Source organism: Thalia democratica, chromosome 4 (assembly GCF_965202585.1).
Source record: "Thalia democratica chromosome 4, ktThaDemo2.hap1.1, whole genome shotgun sequence".
NCBI lineage: Eukaryota > Metazoa > Chordata > Thaliacea > Salpida > Salpidae > Thalia > Thalia democratica.
In genome coordinates this window covers 58173991-58200054 of record NC_139168.1, presented here as the reverse complement: position 1 = coordinate 58200054, position 26064 = coordinate 58173991, and the positions used below count along the sequence as shown (strand labels likewise).

General features: G+C 25.1%; 1 protein-coding gene across 2 annotated transcripts; it reads right to left on the bottom strand.

Moving 5' to 3' along the window:
- Positions 1 to 1894: 1894 nt before the first annotated feature.
- LOC145833812 (arginyl-tRNA--protein transferase 1-like) lies at positions 1895 to 23742 on the bottom strand. 2 transcript variants are annotated; one of them, XM_082941002.1, is made up of 13 exons: positions 23610 to 23742; positions 18121 to 18189; positions 17838 to 17972; positions 17594 to 17677; positions 16582 to 16659; positions 16410 to 16448; positions 11106 to 11180; positions 10516 to 10622; positions 9961 to 10089; positions 9814 to 9843; positions 7803 to 7969; positions 7082 to 7299; positions 1895 to 2816 (listed from the first exon to the last, which is right to left on the bottom strand). In XM_082941002.1, the coding sequence occupies exons 1-13, from the start codon at positions 23698 to 23700 to the stop codon at positions 2605 to 2607; spliced, it is 1434 nt and encodes a 477-aa protein (XP_082797128.1). In that variant the 5' UTR covers positions 23701 to 23742; the 3' UTR covers positions 1895 to 2604. The 2 variants fall into 2 exon arrangements, with proteins under 2 accessions (XP_082797128.1, XP_082797127.1); XM_082941001.1 differs by lacking the exon at positions 23610 to 23742 and adding an exon at positions 21050 to 21174.
- Between the last annotated feature and the right edge of the window lie 2322 nt (positions 23743 to 26064).

Below are 26064 nucleotides of genomic sequence, written 5' to 3'. Positions count from 1 at the left end.
CATTTACTAATTATCAGATGTACCATAAAATTACTCCAAGTTGTCAGAACGAATCATTCTAAATTCGCTCTATCACTAACTACAACGTGTTTCTTCAAAACAGAGACGTTAAAATTAAGCTCCAACAAATTAAATCGTTATAAATCTTCTACTTCGTCAAGACTAAAAGTTTGAGGATATAAGTTTAAGAAACTATAGTAGTTACAACCGCTAGACTTCCACCGTGGTCTAATTCTGACAGCTTTGATTTTTATTTAATACTTCTTAAACATATTAAGTGTTAACTAAAACGCGTAAATTAAGATGAACTAAAGCTAAACAGAAGCTTGTTAAAACGAAACTAAAATTTTTTATTTGATAACAAAAAAAAAAATATCCAAATTGAAATTGACGAAGTTTTAGTTCACGAATTTAAAATTTGAATTGTCGAAATTCAGTTGTCAGAGTTTGAATTGTAGTGTACATGGGAAAAATTATATACTAGATTTCACAGAAGACAATACCGGATGGAGCAGTTTATAAAAAAATCTTCATGTTAATCAGTCTACATGATTATTTTAACAAATTACATTTGAACAGTGATTTAGCAAAAAAAGAGTTTGTACAGTGCTTCCTCTTTTATCCGGTCGGTCTTAGTCGAAAAGTAGATTAATTTTATTCAGCTAAAATTAATGCTTTACTATAAAAGCATTTATAGTTTAATTTCAACAACTAATCAAGCAGTTTGTAGTAATGTGATAGTTATTAAAAAATTGAACTTTATGTTATAAATCATATCTTTTACGCTATACAAATATAAGAATATTAAACCGAGGGTTACTTCAAATATCAAATTACGATGAAACCATGCTGTTTTCAAGAATGTTGCTTTGCCAGGACAGTCCTTAGCATTAGTACACAACCGGTCAGGTGAAGCAAAAAAAGTTTCACAACTTATACCATTCCGGGAGTTTTATACTAAAAAACTTATGTCAAACAAAAACCTCTATCCTTTTTTTTTTTTTTTGGCAAGAGTTACGATATTAATTAAATTATTTACTAAGTAATTTATTTTCGTTAGACTAACTTTAATCTTGATTAAGTTTTGTTTTGTCTATTTTAATTCTTTAGTTCATTTTACAAGGTGAAAATTAACAGATAATTAAGTGTACGTTTTATTGTACGCATTGCATAATATTAATGATGTAGGTTATTGAATAAAACGATATTTTGTTCTTATCCGGCCTTATTAAAAAAAAACATTGCCAAATATGACCGGATAAGCGAGTAAGTACGGTACTAGTAAAAATGTAACAACTTTTCAAAGGATATCATAATTTCATACTAGAATCATTTGATGCTTTATTTTTAGTAGCACGTTCTTTTCAATTTAAACAAATCACGTCAGAACTAAATTTTTTTAATTTAGTCAATTTAAGGTTGAGTTTCTTGCTTATAGTAATCTTAACTTAGAAGAAGTATTTTGATTTTTTTAATATTAGTTTATAAATATACTTTGATTAAGTTATTTAATAAGTCGTGCAACAAGACGAGCTTCTATTTTAAAAGTTCTTTAATAACTAATTAATAGGAAAAAAATTACATTAACCACTTCCACTAATAAATATTTGCATTGAAATCAAAGTTTTTTCGTTAAATATTTTTATAAAAAGTTTTAAATCAGTGATTTCAACTTAAATTAAGTCGTGGGTCAAAATTTTTGCTCGACTTGCTGTAGTATGCACAATCATTGTCAGTACCAAGTATTATTCTGAGCTGCTTAAGTAGTGTTCTTTTTTATTTTACACAAATTTAGGTTAGTCTTCAAAAATAGTTGTAAAAAGTGTAGATAATTTAGAGTATAAAAAGTCTACTTACTTGAAGTTAATTTGAAAAAAGTAGTCTCAGTACGGAAAGAAAAAAACAAAAGCTTGGAATTACAAATTTAAATAAAATCTCATTTCAAAATTTATTCGTGAAAATAAGTTGCTATACAGATATTTTTATTTTATAGTTGTACATTTCTTAATTAATAACTTTAAAAAATATTTTTATAAATTTAAAAATTTTGGTATATACATATATATATATTTTTTAAATAGAGAGCTTTTAAAATAAATTTTAAATTATCAAGTAGGATAATTGATTATTTTAAAATGAAAGTAAAATTAAATATTTAATAAATGTTATGGTAAAACTAAAGTGAATCAAGTAAAAAACCTTTTAAACACGAAAGAAGTTAACAGAAAACGTAATAAATAAGACCAGGGTTTCACACAGTCCCTTTAAATCCCTTTAAGGGCGATGTTGGCTATAAAGGGGCAATAGTTAGTGATATATCAAAAAAATAAATGGGTAACTAAAAAGTAAAGAGAAGGTATTTAGTAAAAAAGGGGCAGATATATGTTTTTTTAATTTGTGCCTTGGGGATGAGAATAAAATTGAGTTTGGGAGACCCTATTTTTGAAAAAAATGTTTAGCTAGAAATTAAATATAGCTGTAATCCTATATTTTAAGTAGAAAATTATTAAAAATAGTTCATTTTTTTTGTAAAATTTACTTAAAAAAACTATACTAAAATTTATGAATAAAACAACGAAAATTTTTATCTTTCAATACCGGTACTTAGTTATCAGACCTATATAAAAGCATTCGCTGAGAACAAGTTTTTCCCACTAAATTTGCATATTCATATATAGTTTGACGTTCTTCATAAGTCACATGTCTTACTGATATGAAACGAGAGTACTCATGAATGCAGCGATTGTACAGAATAAGAACTTTGTCTATATCATAAGTTTCAACAGCATTGTTGTCTTTCAAAGTAGGTGATCCTCCTGTTTTAGAGGAAATACTAATTGACATCATGGACGTTTAGTTTGTAAACAAGAAATTAAAATGTAAACCCACAACTACATAAAATTGTTTTAATAATTGATAGAATCAAATAAAATATTCAAAAAAAGCATCAATACATTCAAACAAACAAAAATTATTTTTAAATTAAGCTATTACTTTAAGGTTATCAGGATTACTTTTCTTCGAGACAAAAAAAATAATCTGAGTTTATTAAAAATCCTGAAGTTATTTTCTACGTTTTCAGCCAAGTTTCTAAACAAATGTGAATTGCGAAAAGTAGTGCGTAAAAAGTACATTGTAATGTGCACAAAATATTTTTAAAATAAGAAACATGTTAAAGTATATGCATAAAAAGTACTATTCTAATCTATAACCATTTTCACAGTTATTAACAAGGTTTAATATACCATGTAAAATTGTAATTGCTTTAAATTAAACAATATAAATTCTCAACTTAAGAGGGTGGCGACTGGTTTTTGAGAAATTTCTTCCAGTTTTTTGAATATACACGTTTTTGGGTCTAATTTTAGTTTAAAGTTAAGTTTAAGGCTAAAAATGTATTAAGTAGTAACAAAATAAATAAGTTACTGTAAAGCTACTTTAAGTGGGTGTCATTTTTGCACAAAGGGACACTTTTGCACAGATTGAAAAAAATTATAATATTCTATTTTTATTAATTTAAATTTATAATTTTTTCTATCACTGTTACCCCTTAACCCTACCCTCGGTCAGTAATTTCATTACTTTCCTTTTTTTTTTTTGATTAACAATTTTTATTAGGTATATATATTTTTTTTCTTTCACTGTTACCCCTTACCCTCGGTCGGAATTTTCGTTTTTTAACATTTCATCTTTTTATATTTTTTTCTAGTTAATTTTTTACAATTTTTTTTTACTATCGTGCAAAAGTAACCCGTTCCAACTTTTAGTATGTTTTTTAGTTAATTTTTTTTAATGATTCTAAAATTATTTAATTATATGATAGATTTTTAGTGTAGAATCAAAATTTTACTACTTAACATGTAAAAATTGTTTAAAATTCCAAGTTTTTTTAGCCTAAACTGTCAAATTCCAGATTTTTCCAGGATTCCAGGTTTTGTGGCCACGACTTAAGTATCTTTAAGGAGACGAATTAGATTTTATTCTCACATATTATTACTAACAATACTATGTTTAATCTTATATCAAATTATAAGAAATCATCAGTTGTTAAAATAGTTCTTATTCAAATAGTAGGGGTAGAAAATACAACACAGTATATGGTTATATTGTTAAATTCACAAAGTACTATATTAACCGGATGTGTTTTGGCCTCTCTAAGAAGAATTCAAAAAAATAAAAAGTTTTTGCTAAATAAAAAATTGCTACCAAAAAAACCGATTTGACCTCCAAAAATCACACATTTTCAAATTTTTTGACTTAGACAGTAATCACTTATACATACCCTAGCTAGAGTATTCAGACTTTTTAAAACATTTATAACTGAATGTTTTAAAAAGTACCTTGCGGGCCGCAGTTTGCCGACTCCTGCCCTAGAGTATTCAGACTTTTTAAAACATTTATAACTAAATGAAGTTTATCACATCAAACATCCTGCTTATATACATACCACATCACCTAAATTCTAAAGGTAAGTAAATATAACTACTAAGTCTCATTTTAGAATATAAATAATAAATTACATTAAACAACCAACTATGCTTTTTAATTTTTCAAATTGTACTATTTTACTGATTCAAAAAACGCAATTGTGTGATCATGACGTCATGATACACCAAAGCAGTTTTGATGTTTTTAAATGTACGCCTGTAAGTTTCGGCTTTGTATTAAGATATAGATTAAAAGTCTAGGACATGTACAAACGATTTTATTACTGTTTAAGTCAAAAAATTGAAAAATATGTGATTTTTGGGGGTCTGGCAAACATTATAATGACAAAAAATTTACAATTTTAACCAGGACGCATGGTTGCCACTGATCAAGCTGAGAAAAAATTCCTGACTTTTTACCAAAATTTTCCTAACTTTTCTAAATAAAACTCTTAAATTAAACTTATTCTAAAATACATAATCTAACACTTGAAACTATATAAAGCTTTCAATCTAATTTAATACAGGTTAAAAACAACAGTTTTTTGCTGAATTCTATCATCAAACTTCCAGTACATCAATCAAACCATCTGTGTATGATTGATGTTTGTAATAAACAGCTCTATCAGCAAAATACTTGTATTATTACCTTATAAACACAGCTTGTCTGAAAAAAGACACAATTTTTTAGCATTTCTTAGCATAAATGTATCTAAATAAACGAAACGACATATAAGGAACTTTTACAATTAAAACCTTAAATCAATAAGGATTTTTCACAACTCAAACCCTATAACAATAACGAACTTTTACAGTTAATACATTAAAATAATACAGAACTTAATCAAATACTGTTTTTTTAAATGTATGTACTAAAATCTATTTTATCCGTTTTTTTATTAGCACTTCAACCTCTTTATCTAATGTAGATATGGTTTCCTTCATCTGAACTGCATTACGCTTCATTTTCTTAAAGTTAAAATTATTTGCCTCATTTTATTTAAATCGCTCTCATCTGCTGCCCCTACACTTGTTGAAGAGAATCTTTTCTCTAAATCAATCCACAATTTGTGGGCTTCATTTCTTTTCTTTTGGCACTCATTTATTTTTATTTATAAAATATTTCCTCTTATCATTTAGTATAAAATATGTAACAAATTAATACACTCTTATTTACTTTAAAAACTTAAGTTACTCCAAAAAAAAATACAAATAATAAGTAAACTTAATCTTGGCATATATCTCTCTTATAACTTATTTTATAAATTTAAACAACTTTGAAACATTATAAAGAGGTAAAGTATACACATTAACTTGTTATATAAAATACTAAACTAACTGCTTAGTTATAAAGAACTCAAATATTTACTTAAACAAAAAACACTTCGATTCTAAAATTATGCTAGCTAAACTTTTGTGTATATATCACAGTTTCACAATGTAAGTGTCCTTGCTAAAAATCATCAATACTAAAAAGCTTACAAAATCTGCTTGTTCAAGTAGGGTAATTGTTTAATATGTTAATAGAAAATTTTTGCAGTTTTGTAAAGGATATTTTACTAATTAATACCAGATAAAGGCATTGGAAATAAAATTAAATATTTTTGTAAATTTCTAGGAAAATTTTTGAATTTTTTTCTGACTTTAAAGGACTTTTAATAAATTTTTACCATTTGAAGACTTCGGAAAACAAAGAATTTTGTAAATTTAAACTGACAAAATCTGACTTTTTTAAAAATTTTATCAAATTTCCTGACTTTTTTTCAAAACCCCCCATTTTTTCCTGACTTTTGTCATCTAAAAAAATTTTTCCTGACTTTTCCTGATTTCCTGATCGAGTGGCAACCCTGAGGACGTTACATATATTATCTAAGTGTTTTAGAATTTCTTTATATGAAAACTTATGAGCCTAAGTTTTGAAAACAAAAGTTTGTTTACAATACTAACTTGTATAAACTGTAATAATTTTAAATATTACTTTAATTCTTTTTATTTAGCTTACTTTAAATACTGTTTTCTAATTGCGTAAGTATATTTTAGTGCAATTGTTCTGAAATTTTAACTCTATAGCTTTATTCCTTTTAAATAAGTACAATAATTAAATTCCGATAACTATATTTTGCTTTAAACGTTTTTATAGTCTTTTTATTATTATCATTTACTTTATATAAAATTGAAACTTGTATGTATATACTTAATTGTAATATTCTTTTACCATCTTAAACTTCTATTTACTTTTACTTAAAAAGTCTTGTTTATTTAAATTTTACCAAAGTTCTTGTCTAAACAGTATATATTTAACATAAACTCATTATGTCGTATGTACTATCAAGCTTTAAAAATCTTAACATTATATTCTATAGCTTACTTAAATACTAAAGTAGTTGAAAAGCGTGTTTTGAAAATTTTCTACTCCAATAAAAATGCAATGTATTTTTCGATATGCTTTATATAAATGAATTTAGTTTTTTTACAAAAAAATTGCTTATTCAGTTACCTACTGTGCAGACAGAATCATCTTTAATAAACTACAGTGCAGCGCACTACTTTGAAAAAAAATTGCAAATTATTGACCTTAACCAACATAAAAAAACTTCACTAAAAAAATCGAGGCTAGCATACATCAAAGTTATTCTATAACATAACATACTTACCATCAAGTACATTGAGTCGAGCATACTTCTGTACTTTCAATGTTTCACGACATTTATCGAGAGAAACCCACTGATAAGTTTCAGGACATAACAGCTGAGAAGGCGAGTATGCTCCTTTGTATCTCATTTTGTCGCAAGTCTCTATGTAGTATCCCATTATGTAGTAGCCCAAATTTGAAATCACATTTCTTTTGTAATCATGAGTTAGTTGAATTTCACTGTGTAAATATTATTTTAAACCAATATGTCGTTAAGTTATAAGCATAAAGCTACATAGTATTTACAACTTAGTTAATTTTCAACGAGATTTCCAATAAGTACTATAAACCAGATTAATTCAAACTAAGAGAAAGCTTTCAGAAAAATAAAACTGTATTTATACAACTAATATAAAAGTGGCATTAAGTAATATGCAGCTCATTTTAGTGTATTTGTATTTATACTCGCTATTATTACAGACTGTTTATTCTGAATAAATAATCTAAATAAATAGCAAGATTTATTCTTTAAAAAATTTAAGTGCATTTACAAAAAAAAATAAATAAAATGAGTGTTTGCTACTTTTGTTAAAAACATATGGAATTAAAAATAGTGACCTGAATCATTTTTCTATTAGTATTCTTTTTACTTCTAAAAAAATATTGTTAAAAAACAATACTAACTAGTATTTAAGTAAAACTTAATAATATATTAAATGTTCAAAATAGTGATCTAAACGAACGCAAGTGCTGTGTAAACTCCGAGTGAAAGAAAATTGTAGTCGATGTCGTAATATACGTAGACAGAGGAAACACTTGTAGGCAAAACATCAACCACTCCAACCGCAATCAGTTTGTCATCTAACCAATACTGACGGTGAAAACTACCTAACTCTTCGTTAGGTGAGCTCTAAGAATTAAAAAAGTAATAATTTGTTAAATTTAAGTTGTAGTATACCAAAATGAAAACATACTTAGAAGAGAAATATTTTATAGCATTTTCATGTACTTTCATACATACTTTTTTTTTAACACGTATATTTCTTATAATCATGCAGGGCTTTTCATAGAAAAATTCACCAGCCTAAGTAACCAAAAATTATTAGTCATTCAAAACTAGCTTTTAAATTAAAAAAAAAAAACAATAAATGTAGAAAACTTAAGTCTTAGAAAATTCTGAGAAGATTGGTAATGAAAATTTCTTCATTTGTGTCCGATTTTTTTTTAATCAAATAATTATATTCCGAAAGTTAATTGAAAAAATATCGTAAGAGTTATCTTCTTCTTGAGTACGCTCTTTGAATACAGCCAAAAAGTAAGTACTCAACTGAAAGTTTGTGACTAAGAATACCAGTCTAAATGGAAAATTGAATTTGAACACAAAGTTTTTTGGCTGTAAACTGCGAACTCAAGGGGAAGTACATGTCTTAAAGTGCTTAATCAACACGAAGATCAATGTATAGTGCATATAATTATTAATGTATTAAGCTTTTAAATAAGGGCCGATGTTTATTGTTGTAAAAAAATGTTTGATCCTCGCTATGGCATTAAGTTTAAAATATTTTGTTATTTTATGGATAATTCATGTTCTAACATTTAGTTGTGAACATTGTATTGTTACTCATAATTATTAAGTGAAACTTTCGCTGGTACTTTCTTATTATAAACTATAAACTTATTTTCATTCTTGAATTTAATAGTAATGATGCTAAGATAAAGAGTCAAGATAAAATTAATCAAAAACTTTGAAGTTTACTGTTTCTAATTTAACTTAGTTTTTAAAGTATAATTATAAATATTTTATTACTACTAAAATTGTTTGCGATCACTCACAAATAGTTGCAAGTAAAATACATTTTAATGTTAATAATACTTTAAAAGAATTATTGTTAAAAAATAAACAATTTTTAACGTTCAAGTTCGAATTTATTTATTACTTAAAGGACAGTTGTTTAGAAAATATATTTAATCAGCAGCATATAGTTGTGTTGTAAAATTTCCTAGAGGTAAAAAGTTTTAATAGATTACCAAGGGTTGCCAAATTTCTTTGAGAAATTTCTTCTAGGTTTTTAAAAGTACACGTTTTTGGGTCTACTTTTAGTTTAAAGCTAAGTTTAAGGTTAAAATTGTGCTAAGAAGTAATTAGTAACAACATTGAAAAGATACTGTAAAGCTACTTTAAATTAATAAAAATTATTTTGATGATGACAAAAAAAATTCATTTATATGGTATCTTTTTCGTGTCAAATAAAAACTTTACTATTAAACATGTAAAAATTATAAAAATTCTAGGTTTTTCCAGGTTATTTAGTGATTGTTGTTCAAAATTCCAGTTTTTTTTTTCAAAATTTATCAAATTCCAGGTTTTTTTTAGCCATAATTGTCAAATTCCTGGTTTTTGGGCAACCCTGATTACTTCGTTTATAAAGTATTTTCAAAACGAATACTTCTTGCACTATCAAAGAAAAAGTCAATTGCTATTCTGCGTATACACTTTTGGATATAAATAATATAAAAATTCTTAAATTTCTTTATACTTTTAGAAAGGTATGTTTTATATACTTGCGGAGAAAAAATGTGCAAGTTTTTTTTGACAGTTATTACCTCAGTGGTCATTGAAGAAAACACAAATGTATATAAGTTTAAGGTAAACGTAAATGTTGATGGAGGCGCAATAATTTTTTAACAAACTCAGGCCAGCTTTTTGTCTAGGTGTGTTGTGACACTAGTATAATTAATAAACAAACAGCTTACCAAAGGTGAATTCACAAGAAAACGTTCCCACTGTAAAATTTATTAAATTTAATTTTTTATATGTATAAAAAACAGTCTATACATTACTGTCTATCAAAACCCGTTTACAAAAAAAAAAACACTATTTTGACCAAATTTGTTACCCACTTGTTTCATGGTGAGATCACTTTCTTTGTCATCATGTACAGCCAACTGATACTTTTTGTACAGCTCAAAAGAAACTTGCTTTGTTCTGTTAAATTCTTCACTTTTTGGTTGCGAACGAACCATGCGAGCCTAGAAAACGAAGCAGGTAAAAACATAAGAATTTTAAGATGTTTTTTTTTAAACTTTACTGAAAAATTGTTTCTACAAATTTTAAAAAAATATAGTAAACCAAAAAAAAAACTAGTAAACATTTAAGAAAAACCAATTCTAGCATCTTTTTTAAGAACACTTTTAGAAATATTTTAGAGTTTAATGACCTAATAAATATTTTATGCAATATCGATAAATAAACATAGATTAAAAAATTATTTTATTTAACAAACACTGATATATAGGTAAAAAAATTAATAAAATGTAGTCACTGGATTTTTACTGAAAATTATCTGAAAAGTCACTTTCTATCTCTTCAGTTATCAAGTGTAGATATATATTTTTAAGTTGAAGTTAATGTTGTAAAAAATAACTGTACAAAACTAGAAAAATAATAGAAATAACTTGTAGTTTATGTCGAGCACCGGGGTTATCATGCAAGTGGGGCAAGTCATCATCGAGGGTAAGAGGTCGATTACTATTAGTCGTTTCCATTTTATTAACTCCTGTGCCTAAAAATATAGTTATAAATAAAAATACATTTATTGTTTGAAATGATAAGATAAAATTTCAGAAAACTTAACAGTTAGATACTTTTTTATAATTAAGCGAGTTTAAAGTTGTTGAAAGCAAAGATATGATATAATACTTAAACTATCACTAAATAATATTGTATACTACTATAATACATTAAATTAAATGAGTATTTTATTTAAGCATTATAACTTTTGTCAAAATAACAAGAACGGGTAAACTAAAACAAAAAAAAACTTATTTTCTACATTGTTAAAATTAGTTCTTCTAAAAATAGTTTAAATGATTCAACAGCTTTAAAAATAATTTTTTATCTTTACATAATGAAACAAACACCATGGACCATTATTAAGTTAACAATAGTCTTTAAAGCTTAGAGCTAATATTCCAATAGCAAAAATCAGCTGGATGTATTTTATTAAAGTATAGGCTCATACTGAGCAGAACTAGCTAAATATTACTTTTTTGTTTTTTCTTTTCAAGTCTTCTTTGTTTAGCTTTTACACATTTCGGTCGATTTGGGTCAGCTCCTAAACCTATTGCAAGAAAATACTGAATAAATTAATTCTTTTTATCAGATATTAATTTTAGCTGTATAACAAACTTTTATTGAAAAATTGTTTAATTGTTATGAATTTGTACTTAAAGATTATAAAGCATTACCTTTGTATCAAATGATTAGAATGAAAAAATAATATATAAAATATTTCAATTTAAGATCTATAAACTTAAGTCTAAATATTTGGATAATTAGGTTTTTATTAATTTTTAAATATTTAAACTAAAATATATTAATTACTTAAAATTTATTTGAATATATGCTGCAGCTAAAACTATTTATATATATTAGGCATGTTCGGTAAAAACAGCTTAAAAAACTTTTTTTCTTAATAAGAAAAAAAAAAGATTTTTTGAATTGCTTATAACTTAAAAAAATACTATTATAAAATATTAATTGATTAGCCAAAACAATAATTTTAATATTACTTATAATTAAAAGCATAACACATTCTTGATGCGTATTCCTTTGGTAATGATAATTTTTTAAATGATATCTGTAGTTTTATATATACAAAGTGACAAAATAAAAAGGGCATTATTTAAATTTGAATTAAGTTTTAAATAATTAAGAATTTTGTTTTTCATTGTTTCCAGTGGACCCGAAACTGAATAATAACATAAATTATTTTTTTTTTTTAAATTAGTGGTCTGATAGCCAAGTTTTTAACGAACTATGAGTTTCAGACGAAAATAAAAAAGTCTATTTCTAGTTTTCAAAAAATGGAGTTATGCCAGTTGGCTTTAATTATTTAAATAATTTTTGCTTAGATCAAATTTGAACATTAATAAAATTAAAAAATTAAATGTGAAAGAAAAAAAACATTTATTACTACATTAAAATAAAATTAATTGTTTTTTTTTCATCTTTAAAAGGTATTTTCAAGTTTTGATCGTATAATTTATTAAGTATTTTAATAAAATTTATAAGATTTTTTTTTAAATAATTTTTTTGGTTTTATAAACTTTAAAAGATTAGAAAAAACTGCATATATGGACCATATAAAATTTATGCATCTATAAAGACCTATAATTTAGTGGGAACGGGTCACAAATTCACTTAGAGTCACTTTCGCACAAGCCTTAAATGCTCTAATTGAGAACTTTTCTAATCAATTTTTTCTTCTTTCAAATATCGTTTTCCAAAAAAAAAAGTCAACTTATTCATTTGAAAATTAGACATTTTCGATTAAACTTTGATCAGTTCGTACAAAAGCCACGCTAAGTGCAAATGTGGCACCTACCCTAATTTTGTAGCTTCTAATATAACTAACAGAAGTAATCCATGTGTGCAATTTTTTTATTGAACTTTTATTGTATAGTAATCTTAGAAAATACCCTATATTACTTTAAAGAAATACAATAAGTTATAGAACGCGCTTGTTTTAAGAAAAACTATATTATTAATTTAAATATGTATTTAGCTTTTACAATCTGTTACAACACTAAAAGAAAAAAGTTTAATTACTCTTTTATGAAATTAAAAGTAAACCAATTTTTATATATAAAAAATGTATAAAGCAAAAACAATTTAGTAAAATACTAATTTATGTTTTATAATTTTTACTTTAAAGGTTTTTATTCAGTTTAAAAATCAATATATATGATACTGAGTTACATTAAGGCTACAGGGGTGGGTGGGTTAGCCATGTTTTTTACAAGTTGATCTTATTTTATAGAGTTGTTTTTAGGCTTCAAGATGCTTTTTATTGTTTTAAAAAATTCGAATTACGTTTGAGTAATGACAAGTCAAAGTCGGTCCGCCTAATAGGTTCCCTATGGGAAGGGAAAACTAAAACAGCGAAAAAAGACTATTTTGTTTAAAATCTACCTCCTCCTAGATTTTCGATCAATCTTCTTTAAACTTTTACAGTCTAATCTTTATACAATAACAAAAAAATGTTATTTAAGACTTAAAAATAATAAATGGTTAAAATATTAAAAAAAAAAAAATATTTTTTTATTTTTAGATAAAATTTTTATTTTTTAAATTATTAATATTTATAAGTAACGCTTTTTTCTTTTCATATGAGGAACATTTCCTGAAAATTTGAAGAAGATTGCTTGAAAAATGAAGGAAAAGATAAATTTTTAGTAATTTTAAAAATTTCCTAGAAAATTGACTCTGAAAAATTTGCGGTCCATACGTTTGTATTGGAAACTTTTTACAAAAAATAAAATATCTCAAAAGGTAAATGATATTTTCGAATTCTATAAAAACTGGCTTGTAGTTTGTACTTAAAGCTATCATATAAAAGTCAAAGTTAATTTATGTAAAAAAAAAGTTTCAGTGATTGAACTTAATATTGTTTTCGTTGTTTAATGCAAAATTCTTATTCAATCAATGTTTATTTCTTATAAGTGTTGTATGATTAAAGTTTAAGTAGTTAGTTCTTATTGTACTTAATACATTTGAAAATACATATTTATCTTAGATTTAAACTTTTGTTAAGTTTAGAATTCTAATTAAAGTAATTTTTTGAGTATAAACTTTGTTAGTTTTAAAATGTATATCTGTTCTAAGAAATAGAATACATTTACTCATTTGTTGTGCCTAGTTTGAATCAAGTAGTCTTAAGTACCATTTAGCATTAGTTAGGTTTAATTTGTATATGGTTAATAATTCTGGATGTAAAATATGCAGGGTCGCCACAGATCAAGCTGAGAAAAAATTCATAACTCTTCCTGACTTTTTCCTAAAATTTTCCTGACTTTTCTAAATCAAACTCGTAATTTAAACTGATTCTATATAAAATAACTAAACACTTGAAACTATATATAGCTTTCAATCTTATTTCTATGCAGGTTAAAACAACAGCTTTTATGCTGAATTAAAACATCTAACTTCCATTACATCACTTAAACCACCTGTGTATGATTAATATATTTGCAATAAACAGCTCTATCAGCAAATACTTTTATTTTTTACTAGTAAACACATGGAAGTGTACTTGCCAAAGATCATCAATACTAAAAACATGGTTGCCACTGTTCAAGCTGAGAAAAATTTCCTGACTTTTTACCAAAATTTTCCTGACTTTTCTAAACCAAACCTTTAAATTAAACTTATTTTAAAATTCATAGTCTTACACTTGAAACTATATAAAGCTTTCAATCGAATTTTAATACAGGTTAAAAACAACCGTTTTTTGCTAAATTCTATCATCAAACTTCCAGTACAACACTTAAACCATCTGTCTAAGATTGATGTTTGTAATAAACAGCTCTATCAGCAAAATACTTGTTAATTACCTTATAAACACAGCTTGTCTGAAAAAAGACACAATTTTTTAGCATTTCATAGCATAAATGTATCTAAATAAACGAAATGACATATAAGGAACTTTTACAATTAAAACCTTAAATCAATAAGGATTTTTCACAACTCAAACCCTTAAACAATAACGAACTTTTACAGTTAAAACATTAAAACAATACAGAACTTAATCAAATACTGTTTTTTAAATGTATGTACTAAAATCTATTTTATCCGTTTTTTTTATTAGCACTTCAACCTCTTCATCTGATGAAGATATGGTTTCCTTCATCTGAACTGTATTCGGCTTCATTTTCTTGGCAGTTAAAATCATTTTATTTAAATCGCTCTCATCTGCTGCCCCTACACTTGTTGAAGAGAATCTTTTCTCTAAATCAAGCCACAACTTGTGGGCTTCATTTCTTTTCTTTTGCCACTCATTTATTTTTACTTTCATTTAGTACAAAATATGTAACAAATTAATACACTCTTATTTACTTTAAAAACTTAAGTTACTCCAAAAAAATACAAATAATAAGTAAACTTAATCTTGGCATATACTTCTATTATAACTTATTTTATAAATTAAAACAACCTTGAAAAAATTATAAAGAGGTAAAGTATACACATTAACTTGTTACATAAAATACTAAACTAACTGCTTAGTTATAAAGAACTCAATTATTCACTTAAAGAAAAAACACTTTGATTCTAAAATTATGCTAGATAAACTTTTGTGTATATATCAGTTATATTGTCCTTGCTTCAGATCATCAATACTAAAAAGCTTACAAAATCTGCTTGTTTAAGTACTGTACTTTTTCAATATTTTAATAGAAAAATTTTGCAGCTTTATAAAGAATATTTTATTATTTTTTACCATATGAAGGTATTGAAAATCAGGTAATTTTGTAAACTTCTAGTAAAATTTTGCAGCTTTAGTCTGATTTTAAATAATTTTCATTTAATTTTTCACCATTTGAAAGCTTTAAAAAATAAGGAATTTTGTAAACTTGAACTGAAAAATTTTGTCAAATTTCCTGAATTTTATTAAAAAACCCCCATTTTTTCCTGACTTTTGTCATTTTGTGAGTATTTCCTGACCTTGTGGCAACCCTGAATATAATAAAACCCACAAGTTTTTCTCTTAAGTAATACGATGTTTATAGGGTTATAGCTGCTGTCAGGACTCTGTTATCAAGACAAGTCTGTTCTGCATAACAGAACTACCCCCACAAATCATTGGCATGGCTACAACAATGTTTTTCTGACAAACTAGTTTGCCACAAAAATGACTAGCAGTGGTCGCCTTATTTACTAGACTTAAACTCCCAGATTTTATACATTAAGATAAACTTAAGAACCGGTCTATGCCATCAATGACAAAAATATCCCAACCAATAAAAGCAATCCTGAAGATAAATGCAGAGCGCCATCTATTTTTTTGCCAGATTCAATTGTGCCTGAATCGCCAAAAGATTAATTTCTAAACATCAGTGAAACAAAGAGGTTTTGTAAACATACTTGAATTATTCAATTTATCTGTTACAGAGAACAAGATTTATGTAGCTATACTTTTTTGCCAATATAAATAAAACAAAAGAAGTAATTTAAATTTAGCAGGTGATTGTTTTTTTTATTAACCTGTATTTTCTCAAACCTAACTAATAAAATAACAGAATTATAAATGACCTCTAATTCACTATATTACCAGGAATTGTATCTGGTAAAACGCGAAAAATAAAGAAAGAAATGCTTTTATAACGTAAAAAAATGAGTTTTTTAAAGCAATAAATACATAAATTAAACGAGTCATTTATATGGTTTAAATTGTACTATAATAAAAAAAAACATATAAAAATATTCAAACAAAAAACCTAATACAAACTGTTTTTATTAAAACTTAAACATATAAACTTAAAATAGATTACTAATTGAAAAATATTTTGACCTTTAGTTGGTGCTTTCTTTTTTTCTTCCAAGCTAGAACCTAAAGTAGTGAAATATTCTAATTAAAGGGATGAAAAAAGGAAATAAAAAAATCGCCTTCAAAATGTAAATATTTTTTTGATAAAAGTAATATAACTAACTTTTACTTTATTTTAAATATTTCAAAACTATACCTGCTTTGTCGTTTATTTCTATGTTAATGTTGCTCTCATTTACAATAGAATTGGATGTGCTACAGCTGTCTTGAATGCCTATGTAGTTTTGTAAAGTTTTATTAAAAATACTATACATTTAAATTATTTACAAACTTTTATATATAAAAACTCTTTCCAAACTCATTGTCAAATGTTTTTTAAGATTTTATCTAAACACACATTTAATCAGATTATTATTAACATAAAAATGACAACACCTTATATACACGTTCTAAAGGCTGGTGATAATGAACAGCTACACTTGAAAATGTAGTCAAAAAAATCAAAAATACAAACCCCCTACTATTACAGTGAGAAATAAGATTAAGTTTAAAAAAACATCATATTTAAAAAAATATTGTTTAAGTATTGTTATTATTATTAAAAACAATGCTACAAACTTTTTTTAAGCTAATAAAATATAGTGATTTTTTTTACAACAGTTAGCTGCTGTAATTGAATAAATGCTGTTTATCAATCAAAATTTGATGCACTTTTAAAAAGACAAACTTTATTGCATGTACAACATAACTAAATATGTATTAAAAAAACTCTTCTTATGCAATGTGTTTATATTTACTAATTTTTAACTTATGAAGATCCTGTCAGATAAAGCTGGATTAAAGTATATTTATCTTATAATAGAAGACGACTGCATTAACTCTTAATATAACTGCTTATAAATTACATAAACAAAACTAGCTAAATCAAAAATGATTTAAAAAAATATTGTGGTAAAAATAAAGTAAATATTTTTTTCATTAGTCAATTTAGTATTTGGTTATGTTGGTAATTAAAAATATTTTCCTAAAAAGAATGATATTGCTTCACTTGTACTAGATTTATTTAGACTTAATTGAAAAATATAAAAATAGTAAAAACATATATTTGTTGTGTCTAAAGTAAAAATAAATGATCAAAAAATTTAACATAAAGTTAGAAATAAGTTCTTTTTTATATATCGTATTTTTTAATAAAACTCAATACTAACCTGGAGTCGCTTTTTCATTATCCGTAATTTGATTTATTTTGTTTGTCTGACTACTTTTTACTTGATTTTTTTGGCTACCTTCACCTTAAATCAAAAAATTTAAAAAAATTAACAAGTTGTATACACCACTTTAAATAAAAAAGGATTAACTTTGTTACTGATAAGAAAAATAAGTAATCTGTTCATTAAAACTATCAAATTTGTATAAAAAATCTTAAAGAAAAAAGATAAAAAACTAAATAACCTGTTAAGAGGAAATTTTTCATTTTTCTAATTACTTTTTTCTGAGACTTGGAAAGCTTAAAGTTAGCTACATCACATCTTATTTCGTATTGTGGACAGCAAGTTTTGTTCATAGTTGGTTTGTAACAATAGCACCCTAAAGTTTAATTAGATTCGTTTTAAATAGTTTTATTAAGTAAATCAAACATAAAAAGTTAACTTTAGGTGTAAATGAGAATCATTGTTTGTGAACTTTATTTTTACTGCCTTAAAAATAGTAAACACCAATTCTATAAAAAATATACCGCTTCTGCGCCATCCTCTATTGAGAAGGTCATCATAATCTTCTACTTGTAAGGAGTGTGCCCACATACCTACACATAAAAAAAAAAATTATAAGAACTAATAAAAAACATTTTTTTAATATCAAAATTCTTAAAGGGCATAAGGGGGGTAAATCACTTTTTTACAAAATGGATCTTATTTTAGAGAGTTTTAAATATGCTACAAGATGGTTTTTACTGATTTCAAAATAGGTTCCTTATGGGAGGCGCAAACTAAAGGGGAAAATAACAGAAATAGCTTAAAATCTATGTTCTTCTACGTTTTTTGAGATAAATACAACAAGATTTAAAAAAATGTTCCTTGCAATATTTAAATAATTCTGTCAAATTCTTAGAAGAAACTTCAAAGAAATTTAAAAATAAAAATTCTATATAGAAAGTAAACAAAAAAAATGTTTTTGTCATTTTTTTTTTTTTTCCGACAGAACTTTTCAAATAATTCAAGGAACATTTCCTGAAAGTTTGAAGTAGTTATCTCAAAAAACTTGAGAGGAGATAGATTTTTATTGATTTTCCACTTTAGTTTGCGCCTCCCATAAGGAACTTATTGTAGTCTTCGACTTTGACGGGCTATATCTCAAAAATTATTTCGAGTTTAAAAAATCTGTAAAAAGCAACTTAGAGCTTAGTTAACTCTCAATAAAATAAAACTAGTTTGTGAAAAAGGTAGTAACCCCCTATGCCCTTAAAACTCTATGGTTTATAATATAACTGTCCTTTTGTTTAAAAACTAAATAGTCTTGGACATTATTTTAAGTATCTTAAACCTAAAAGACTTAGTTTTGTTACTATTTTCTCTTAATTGAAAAACAATTTAGACTAGACTGAATATTGACTTTAATTCAAGTTATTTTAAATAGCCTAATTGAACTGATATAGCTTAAAAAATAATTAGCCGTGTTAAAATGTTTTGACCATCATAAAATTAGCATTAGGCTACACTTTACGTGTATAACAATCAACCAAAGATTAAATAACCTAGTTTTGTCTTATTTGGAACTCATAACTTATGCATTTTAGGGTGCTGACAAAAATGCAACCTTAGAATTTTCAGCTGAAAATAATTTTACTTGTGGCAATTATCATAAAACCAATTTCTCCAAAGTTTATCTGAATTGAAAAAAAACCAGCATAGAGGCTATTTTTGATTTATGAAACCTACCCCAATGTAAACTGTATGCAGGGTTACCACTTGTTTTTTCAAAAATTTTTCTAGGTTTTACAAGTTTCTTCCAGGTTTTTAAAAGTACACATTTTTGGGTCTATATTTAGTGTAAAGTTAAATTTAAGGTAAGAAACTGTGTTCAATAGTATATAAAGATTGAAAATAAACTGTAAAGCTACTTAAAATGTATTTTTTAATAAAAAAATATTTGGTGATGACAATTTTTATTTATATATATGATAAATTTTTTAAGTCAAACCGAAATTTTACTACTGAACATGTAAAATTCCTAAAAATTCCTGGTTTTTTGTTCAAAGTTCCAGGTTTTGTTCAAAATTTCATAAATTCCAGGTTTATTTTTGCCTAAATTGTCAAATTCCAGGTTTTTCCAGGATTCCAGGTATAGTGGCAACCCTGTGTATGGGACCCCAAATGTTCGACCTTAGAGTACTTAATGAATTATTTTATGTATGGTAAGTATCACAAAAACTCATTGTGCGTAATTCAAGACAACTTAAAGAAAGTTCTATAGAGGCTTTTTTAACTTTCTTTTTCAATAAATATAATTTTATAATTTTTTGCTAATTTTGAGTTTTTTGTAATTTTGAAAAAAATTAAAAGTGTCTTGATGAAATTTTCTTCAAATCGTTTTAGATTACAAACAATGAGTTTTTATGATAATTACCACATATAAATAATTTTTACTAAAAACTTTAAGGTCAAGCTTTTTAGGTTAATTTCAGAAAATCAAAAATAGCCTTTATGTTAGTTATTCCAAAGCAGCTAATATTTACACAAGGTGTTTTTCTGATAATTGTCACGTAATTTAACTTTCCGCAAAAAAACTTTAAGATTGCAATTTCTGTTAGCACTCTAATGAATAGTCTTGATGAACTCTTGTATTATTCTTATAGCTTTGCTGAAGACAGCTAAAATAATGAATCTGATTAACTAATCATCGAAAATAAGTTTGTCTTAGGGATTAAGTTGTGAATGATTTAGTTACACTTATTTTGACTGTGCCCATAGAAGGGCAACTCATTGCTAATTTACATGAAACATGTTTGATTAAAACAATACAACAGTTGACTTTGATTATTTTGATGAGTTCTCACAAGGACAAAAATAGGTTTCAGAATGTTGTGTGGAATATTGTTGATGGTAGTGAACTGCTTAATGAGCAGTGCAGTCTAGTGCTTATTGTACAACAGCACAAATATCAAAGGTTTGCTGAAGATTGCCAAAATATTGCTACTAGTTACTGTAAACACAAAGAACTTAACAGTAAAAAAAAATATATATAAATTAATAATTTTCAAACTTAATTTCACAAAAGTCATCTGTAAATAGTAGTCTAAACCAGTGTTTTGTTTTATCTAAAGTGTAGCTTGTAAAAAGCTTACAGTTGCATGCAAAACTTTAAAAATAATAAGACCGTACTTAATTTAGTTTTATATTATGTAATAATTTTATACATTTTTTATACTTATTTTTAATAAATATAAGCACAAACTGTATTAATTATAAAAATTCAAAATTTGTAACAGCTGCTTTTGTTCAATGTTTTCAAATTTTTAATTTGTTGATACAATCGTATAAAGCACAAAACTAATAGTCTAATATAAACAGTATTTAAAATTTGGAAAACACTAGTTTTGACTATAAATTTTTATTAATTGCCTTGAAACGTTTTAAATCATGTAATAAAACAGTAAAAATACAAACCTCTAGAATAGCAAGTAGTTTTTTGTTTACAGTATCCACAAGAATAACCTTCGTGGTCAGAAAAAAAGTCTACAACTGTGTATCTCTGAGACATAATAGTTTAAATATATATAAGTAAATAATCTACAAAATTTAGATAATTTTTGTAGCTCTAACAAGCTATAAAAATATTTTAGATCTAAAATAACTTATCAATAAGGAATTTATATATACTTGCATAATATGCAAAAAAAATAAATATATATCTATAATATATTATAAGTTTTCATTTAATATATTTCAAAATAATTATAACTCTTAAATTTTAGTTTAAATTTCAAATTTATACTTATAGTAAAAAAATTTTGTGTGACTAGATTTATACTCTTATAACATAACTTTTTAGTTTATTTAGTTTTATAGAAATTTATAATTTTTAATTAATCATTAAAGTATTTTCATTCAAAAAAGTTCAAAACTTTAGTCTGCAACAGTCTTACACAATTAAATTGTTCAGTTGTGTAAAAATTCAAAATTAAGAGCATGGGGAGTTGTAAAACACTTTTTTGTTTATTAATTTTAAAGGGCATAGGAAGGGGGAGTAAATTACTTTTTTTTTAATTTTATTTTATGTTGTTGGGTTTAAACTTAGCTTCAAGTAGCATTTCACACATTTTTAAGTTTAAAAATAATTTTTAAGATATAGTCAGTGAAAGTTAGATAGTACAACAGGTTCTTTATGGGAGGCACTAACAAAAAAGGCAAAAGTAAGACTATTTCACTAAAATCTATATTCTAGAAAATTTTTGCTTTTATTTATGTTTTTCAATTTTGTTGTAAAAAAATTTTCTAAATATTGCAAGGAAAATTTTCTAAAAGTTTGAGGCATTTATCTCAAAAACAGCATAAGATAATTTTTTAGTAATTTCTAGTTATTCACTATTTTAGTTAATTCCTCCCATAAGAAACGCATTGTACTTGCGGACTTTCACTGCCTTTATCTCAATTTTTGTTTAAATTTTATAAACATGTAAAAAGTAACTTGTAGCTTAGTTAAAACTTAACAAAATAAGATCAAATTGTAAAAAAAGTTAGCAGTTTTTTATTAGTGTGTGAACCAATAGTAAATATTGACACATTTGTTTAATAAAAAACTTAATTAAAAAACATATTTTAAAAAGTTTACAACTGGTAACAAATCTTTTTTTTTTACATGTTGCATCATAAAAAATAAAAAAAATATATATTATTAATCATTTAAATAATTCATTGACTTTTCAAGTTGTTGTTATTCAATGAATTTTTTTTTTCTTACTTCCTATATTCCTATCTTTTATTATTTAAACTTAATTTAACTTTCTAGTTTAAAAAATCTCTTTCTTGGTTATTTACCTTTTATTTAAATACTTTTACATAAGTATAAGATGTAATTTATATGTGTAATCAAATTTTTAATTATAAAACTAAGTTCATTAATTACACTAAACACTAGACTGCACACCACACGACCATCAACAACAGTTTCTGAGACAATCTACAACCTGTTTTGTTATTTGCGTTATTGAAGAGGGCCAAAATATTGCAACTAGTTATTCAAGTTTAAATTTTTGAAATGATATCACTTGAACAAATGTAATTTTAAAATCATAATAAAACAGTTTTGACCATTATACATAATATAAAACAAGCAAGGTTAACACATGCTTATCAGTAGAGTTTCTATAATGCTAGCTCTTCTAATCGCATTGCTTTTTTACAACTATTGTTAATAAATTAAGAGCAAAAAACTAAAAAAATAGAGCTATTTGTGGCAAATGGGCTTATAGCCACAATGGCAACTATGCTGATCAGTGTGTTATTTTACTCTTGGCTTTATTAGAAAATAAAGCTTAGTATTCTGCTTACTTAACTTACAGTAAGTTCTACGATAGATTTAAAATATTTAACACTAAAATAATTTAAAATCTTTATACATAAGAGCTAATAAAACAAATTATACAGTATCCTTCTTTTATTGCACTGACATATGTTTCTGTGTGTTAAACGAGTCAACACATTTCAACTGAGCTCTTCAAAAAAATAAATACTGTAAGGAAAAAATAGAAGATAAGAGATAACTATATTTAAGTAGTTTATGTTGCTCTGCACTTCCTATGATGTCATCACATGTCCTCACTGGAAATAAGTATTAGTAAAACTCATAGACAAAATATTTAAAATATTCAACTAGAAAAGTTGCAATTAGTTTCTTATTTTGATCACTGCTCTTACTAATATGACTTTGCTTATTCTAAATGATTAATTTTTGTAGGGGTTTAATAGTTTACGTTCTGTTTTAAAAAGAAAGTCTTTTTAATGGTCTTTTATAGTTGTAAAAGAACTTGAGGTATTTTGCTAGTATAAGCAAAAATAGTGGATAAAATAAACAAAACATTATAGTGTTAAACAAATATTAATATACAAAAAGTAAGAAATACTCAAACTTATTAAATTCCAAATTTTCATACCAATTGCAAGTATTATCAACAAGTGAAAAAAGGTAGTCCATTTAAGGTGTTAAATATAGTTTTAATAAACTGACCATGTTTTTGTTTTCCACCAAAGGTTTTGCAATAACCACATTTTGAACTTGAAATTGAAAAACCAAACCATTCTATAATAGAATGACTCATTTCCTATACAAAATTTATAATAATATGGCTAAAAACTTACCTATATTGGTTATGCTTCACAAAAAGTATCAAAATGTTTTTATTAACTATTGAAAAACCAGTAACAAATTAATTTTTCTTTAGTGAATAAACTAATAGAAATAGTTAAAAAAAACAAAGTTAATTTACACACTACATTTAATGACATAAATCTAGTCAATGACTTATAAACCAAAAATAAATTGCCGTTGCAATGTCATCTTAATATTTTATGTATAATATGTTACTTAACCTTTTTAGCATTACATCAACATTTTAAATAAAAAAAGAATAATAAGTGACATCATCATAGTACTTAGAACAGCGGTTTTTAACCTTTTTTTTCATGTTTCACCTCTTTTTGGAAAGTATTTACCAAATTTACCCCTTTTTGGTAGGTAATTACCAAATTTACCCCAATATACAAAACAGTGTTTAACTTTGAGGAAAAAAACTAGATTTTTTGAAATTTAACAGGGTTGCCACTTGTTTTTTCCAAATTTTTTACAAGTTTTTCAAAATTCTTCCAGGTTTTCTAAATTTCTTCCAGGTTTTCAGATTTTATTCCAGATTTTTGAAAGCACATTATTTTATTTATTTAAAAAACTGCTGTTCAAAACGTATAAATTACTTAAGAATTACTGTAAGTATTGCATTTTATTTTATTATGCTGGAACCTGTAGTAAATTCTTTAAGATGGTTGTTTGAAAGCTGTTATGTTGGTTTATACATATAGCTAAAAGTCTACTCATTTTTTTTCTCAGTTTAAATGTGTTATCTTTTATTAATTCTCGTTAAACTATTTTATTAAAAGATTATTGATAATTTAAAAGTTGCAATAAATTGTTAAAATATCATATTTTCTTAAACATGAATATTTATTTTCTATTATTCTATTTTATATATTTTAAGCTTTATAAAACTTTTTTTTCAATATTTAAGAAAAAAATTAATTTGTCAGAAGTATATTAAATTCATCTTGTGCTAATATAGAAGAATGACAACATACAAAATGTGCATAATTTAGTTTACTATATTTTTTTTAATTGAAGAGTTTTGTTTTCACTTCATATTTTTTATGTAAAAAAATTGTAATGTTTTGTTACAAGTACAAAGTAATGTTTTTATTTCTTTCCTAATGACTCCCACTCACTAACAATATCAAAAAAAAAGTTAATGTTAAAACATTATTGTTTCCAAAATAACAAAATTAGCTAAAACTACAGATTTATAAGTCATAAAACTTGAAATATTTTAGTTTTATCTATATTATAAAAATTAACAAAAACTCAAATTAAAAAAAATCTAAGTTTTTTTTGCCTAAATTATCAAGTTCCAGGACTTCAGGTAAAGTGGCAGCCCTGTATAAAGCTTATAAAATGTGAAAAGTTATAAATTAAAAGAGTTAATTTATTTTTTTTAAATCAAAGTTGATACTAACTTATAAAAATAAACAAATTAATTAACAACAATTTGCATAACTTGTAATAAAGAAAATTTACCCCCTGGGGTAAATTTAACAAGGTTAAGAATCAATGACTTACAGTATTACCTTTATAAAAACTAGCCTGAGATCTAGAAACAAAATCCAAACTAGCATAATACTTGCAAAAAAAAATTTAAACAAACTAAAGTCAGCTAAAGTTGCTCACATAAATTAAATAAAGTTTTAAGAAGCTTTATTTAATCTGGTTGTGTGGCAATCCTGTTGTAAGTGAGTTTTTATCAGTAATTAAACATAATTTTTTTTTCTAATTATGAATACTTTTTATTTTGAATAATATTAACTTATTAAAATTTACAAGGGTTGACAGTTTTTAAATAAAAAACTGTCTGGAGAGACCATAAACTGTCCTGAGTTACCTTAAACTGTTCTAAGTCATTTAGATTTTTTTCAAATCCTTCAAAAAATTCAGAACCAATAAATATTAAGTTTTTCAACAAAATTGATTAGTAATTAACAAAATGTTGAAACTAAATCTGATTCAAAACCTAGAAAAAAAAACTGGCCTGAAATTTTCAGACATCTACAAACTATCCTTAGTCAGTCTGGGTTTAAAAAACAAATTCAAAGTATCCTGAGACTTCCAAAAACTTCAAAATATTTTGAGTGTCTTGAGTATCCTGAGGGTGTGGTAGCCCTGTGTTATTTATGAAGGACATGAGGGTATATATTAATTATAATATATAAATAAGTTTAAAGATATAAGCAATAACATCAGATAACTCTTATAGGTTCCTTAAATAAGACACAACAAGCAACCTACTGCATCTAACAATTTATAAGCATTTGTTTTAAAACTAGTTTAATCTGTATAAAATTTATGTTTTAAAAAATTTCAACTA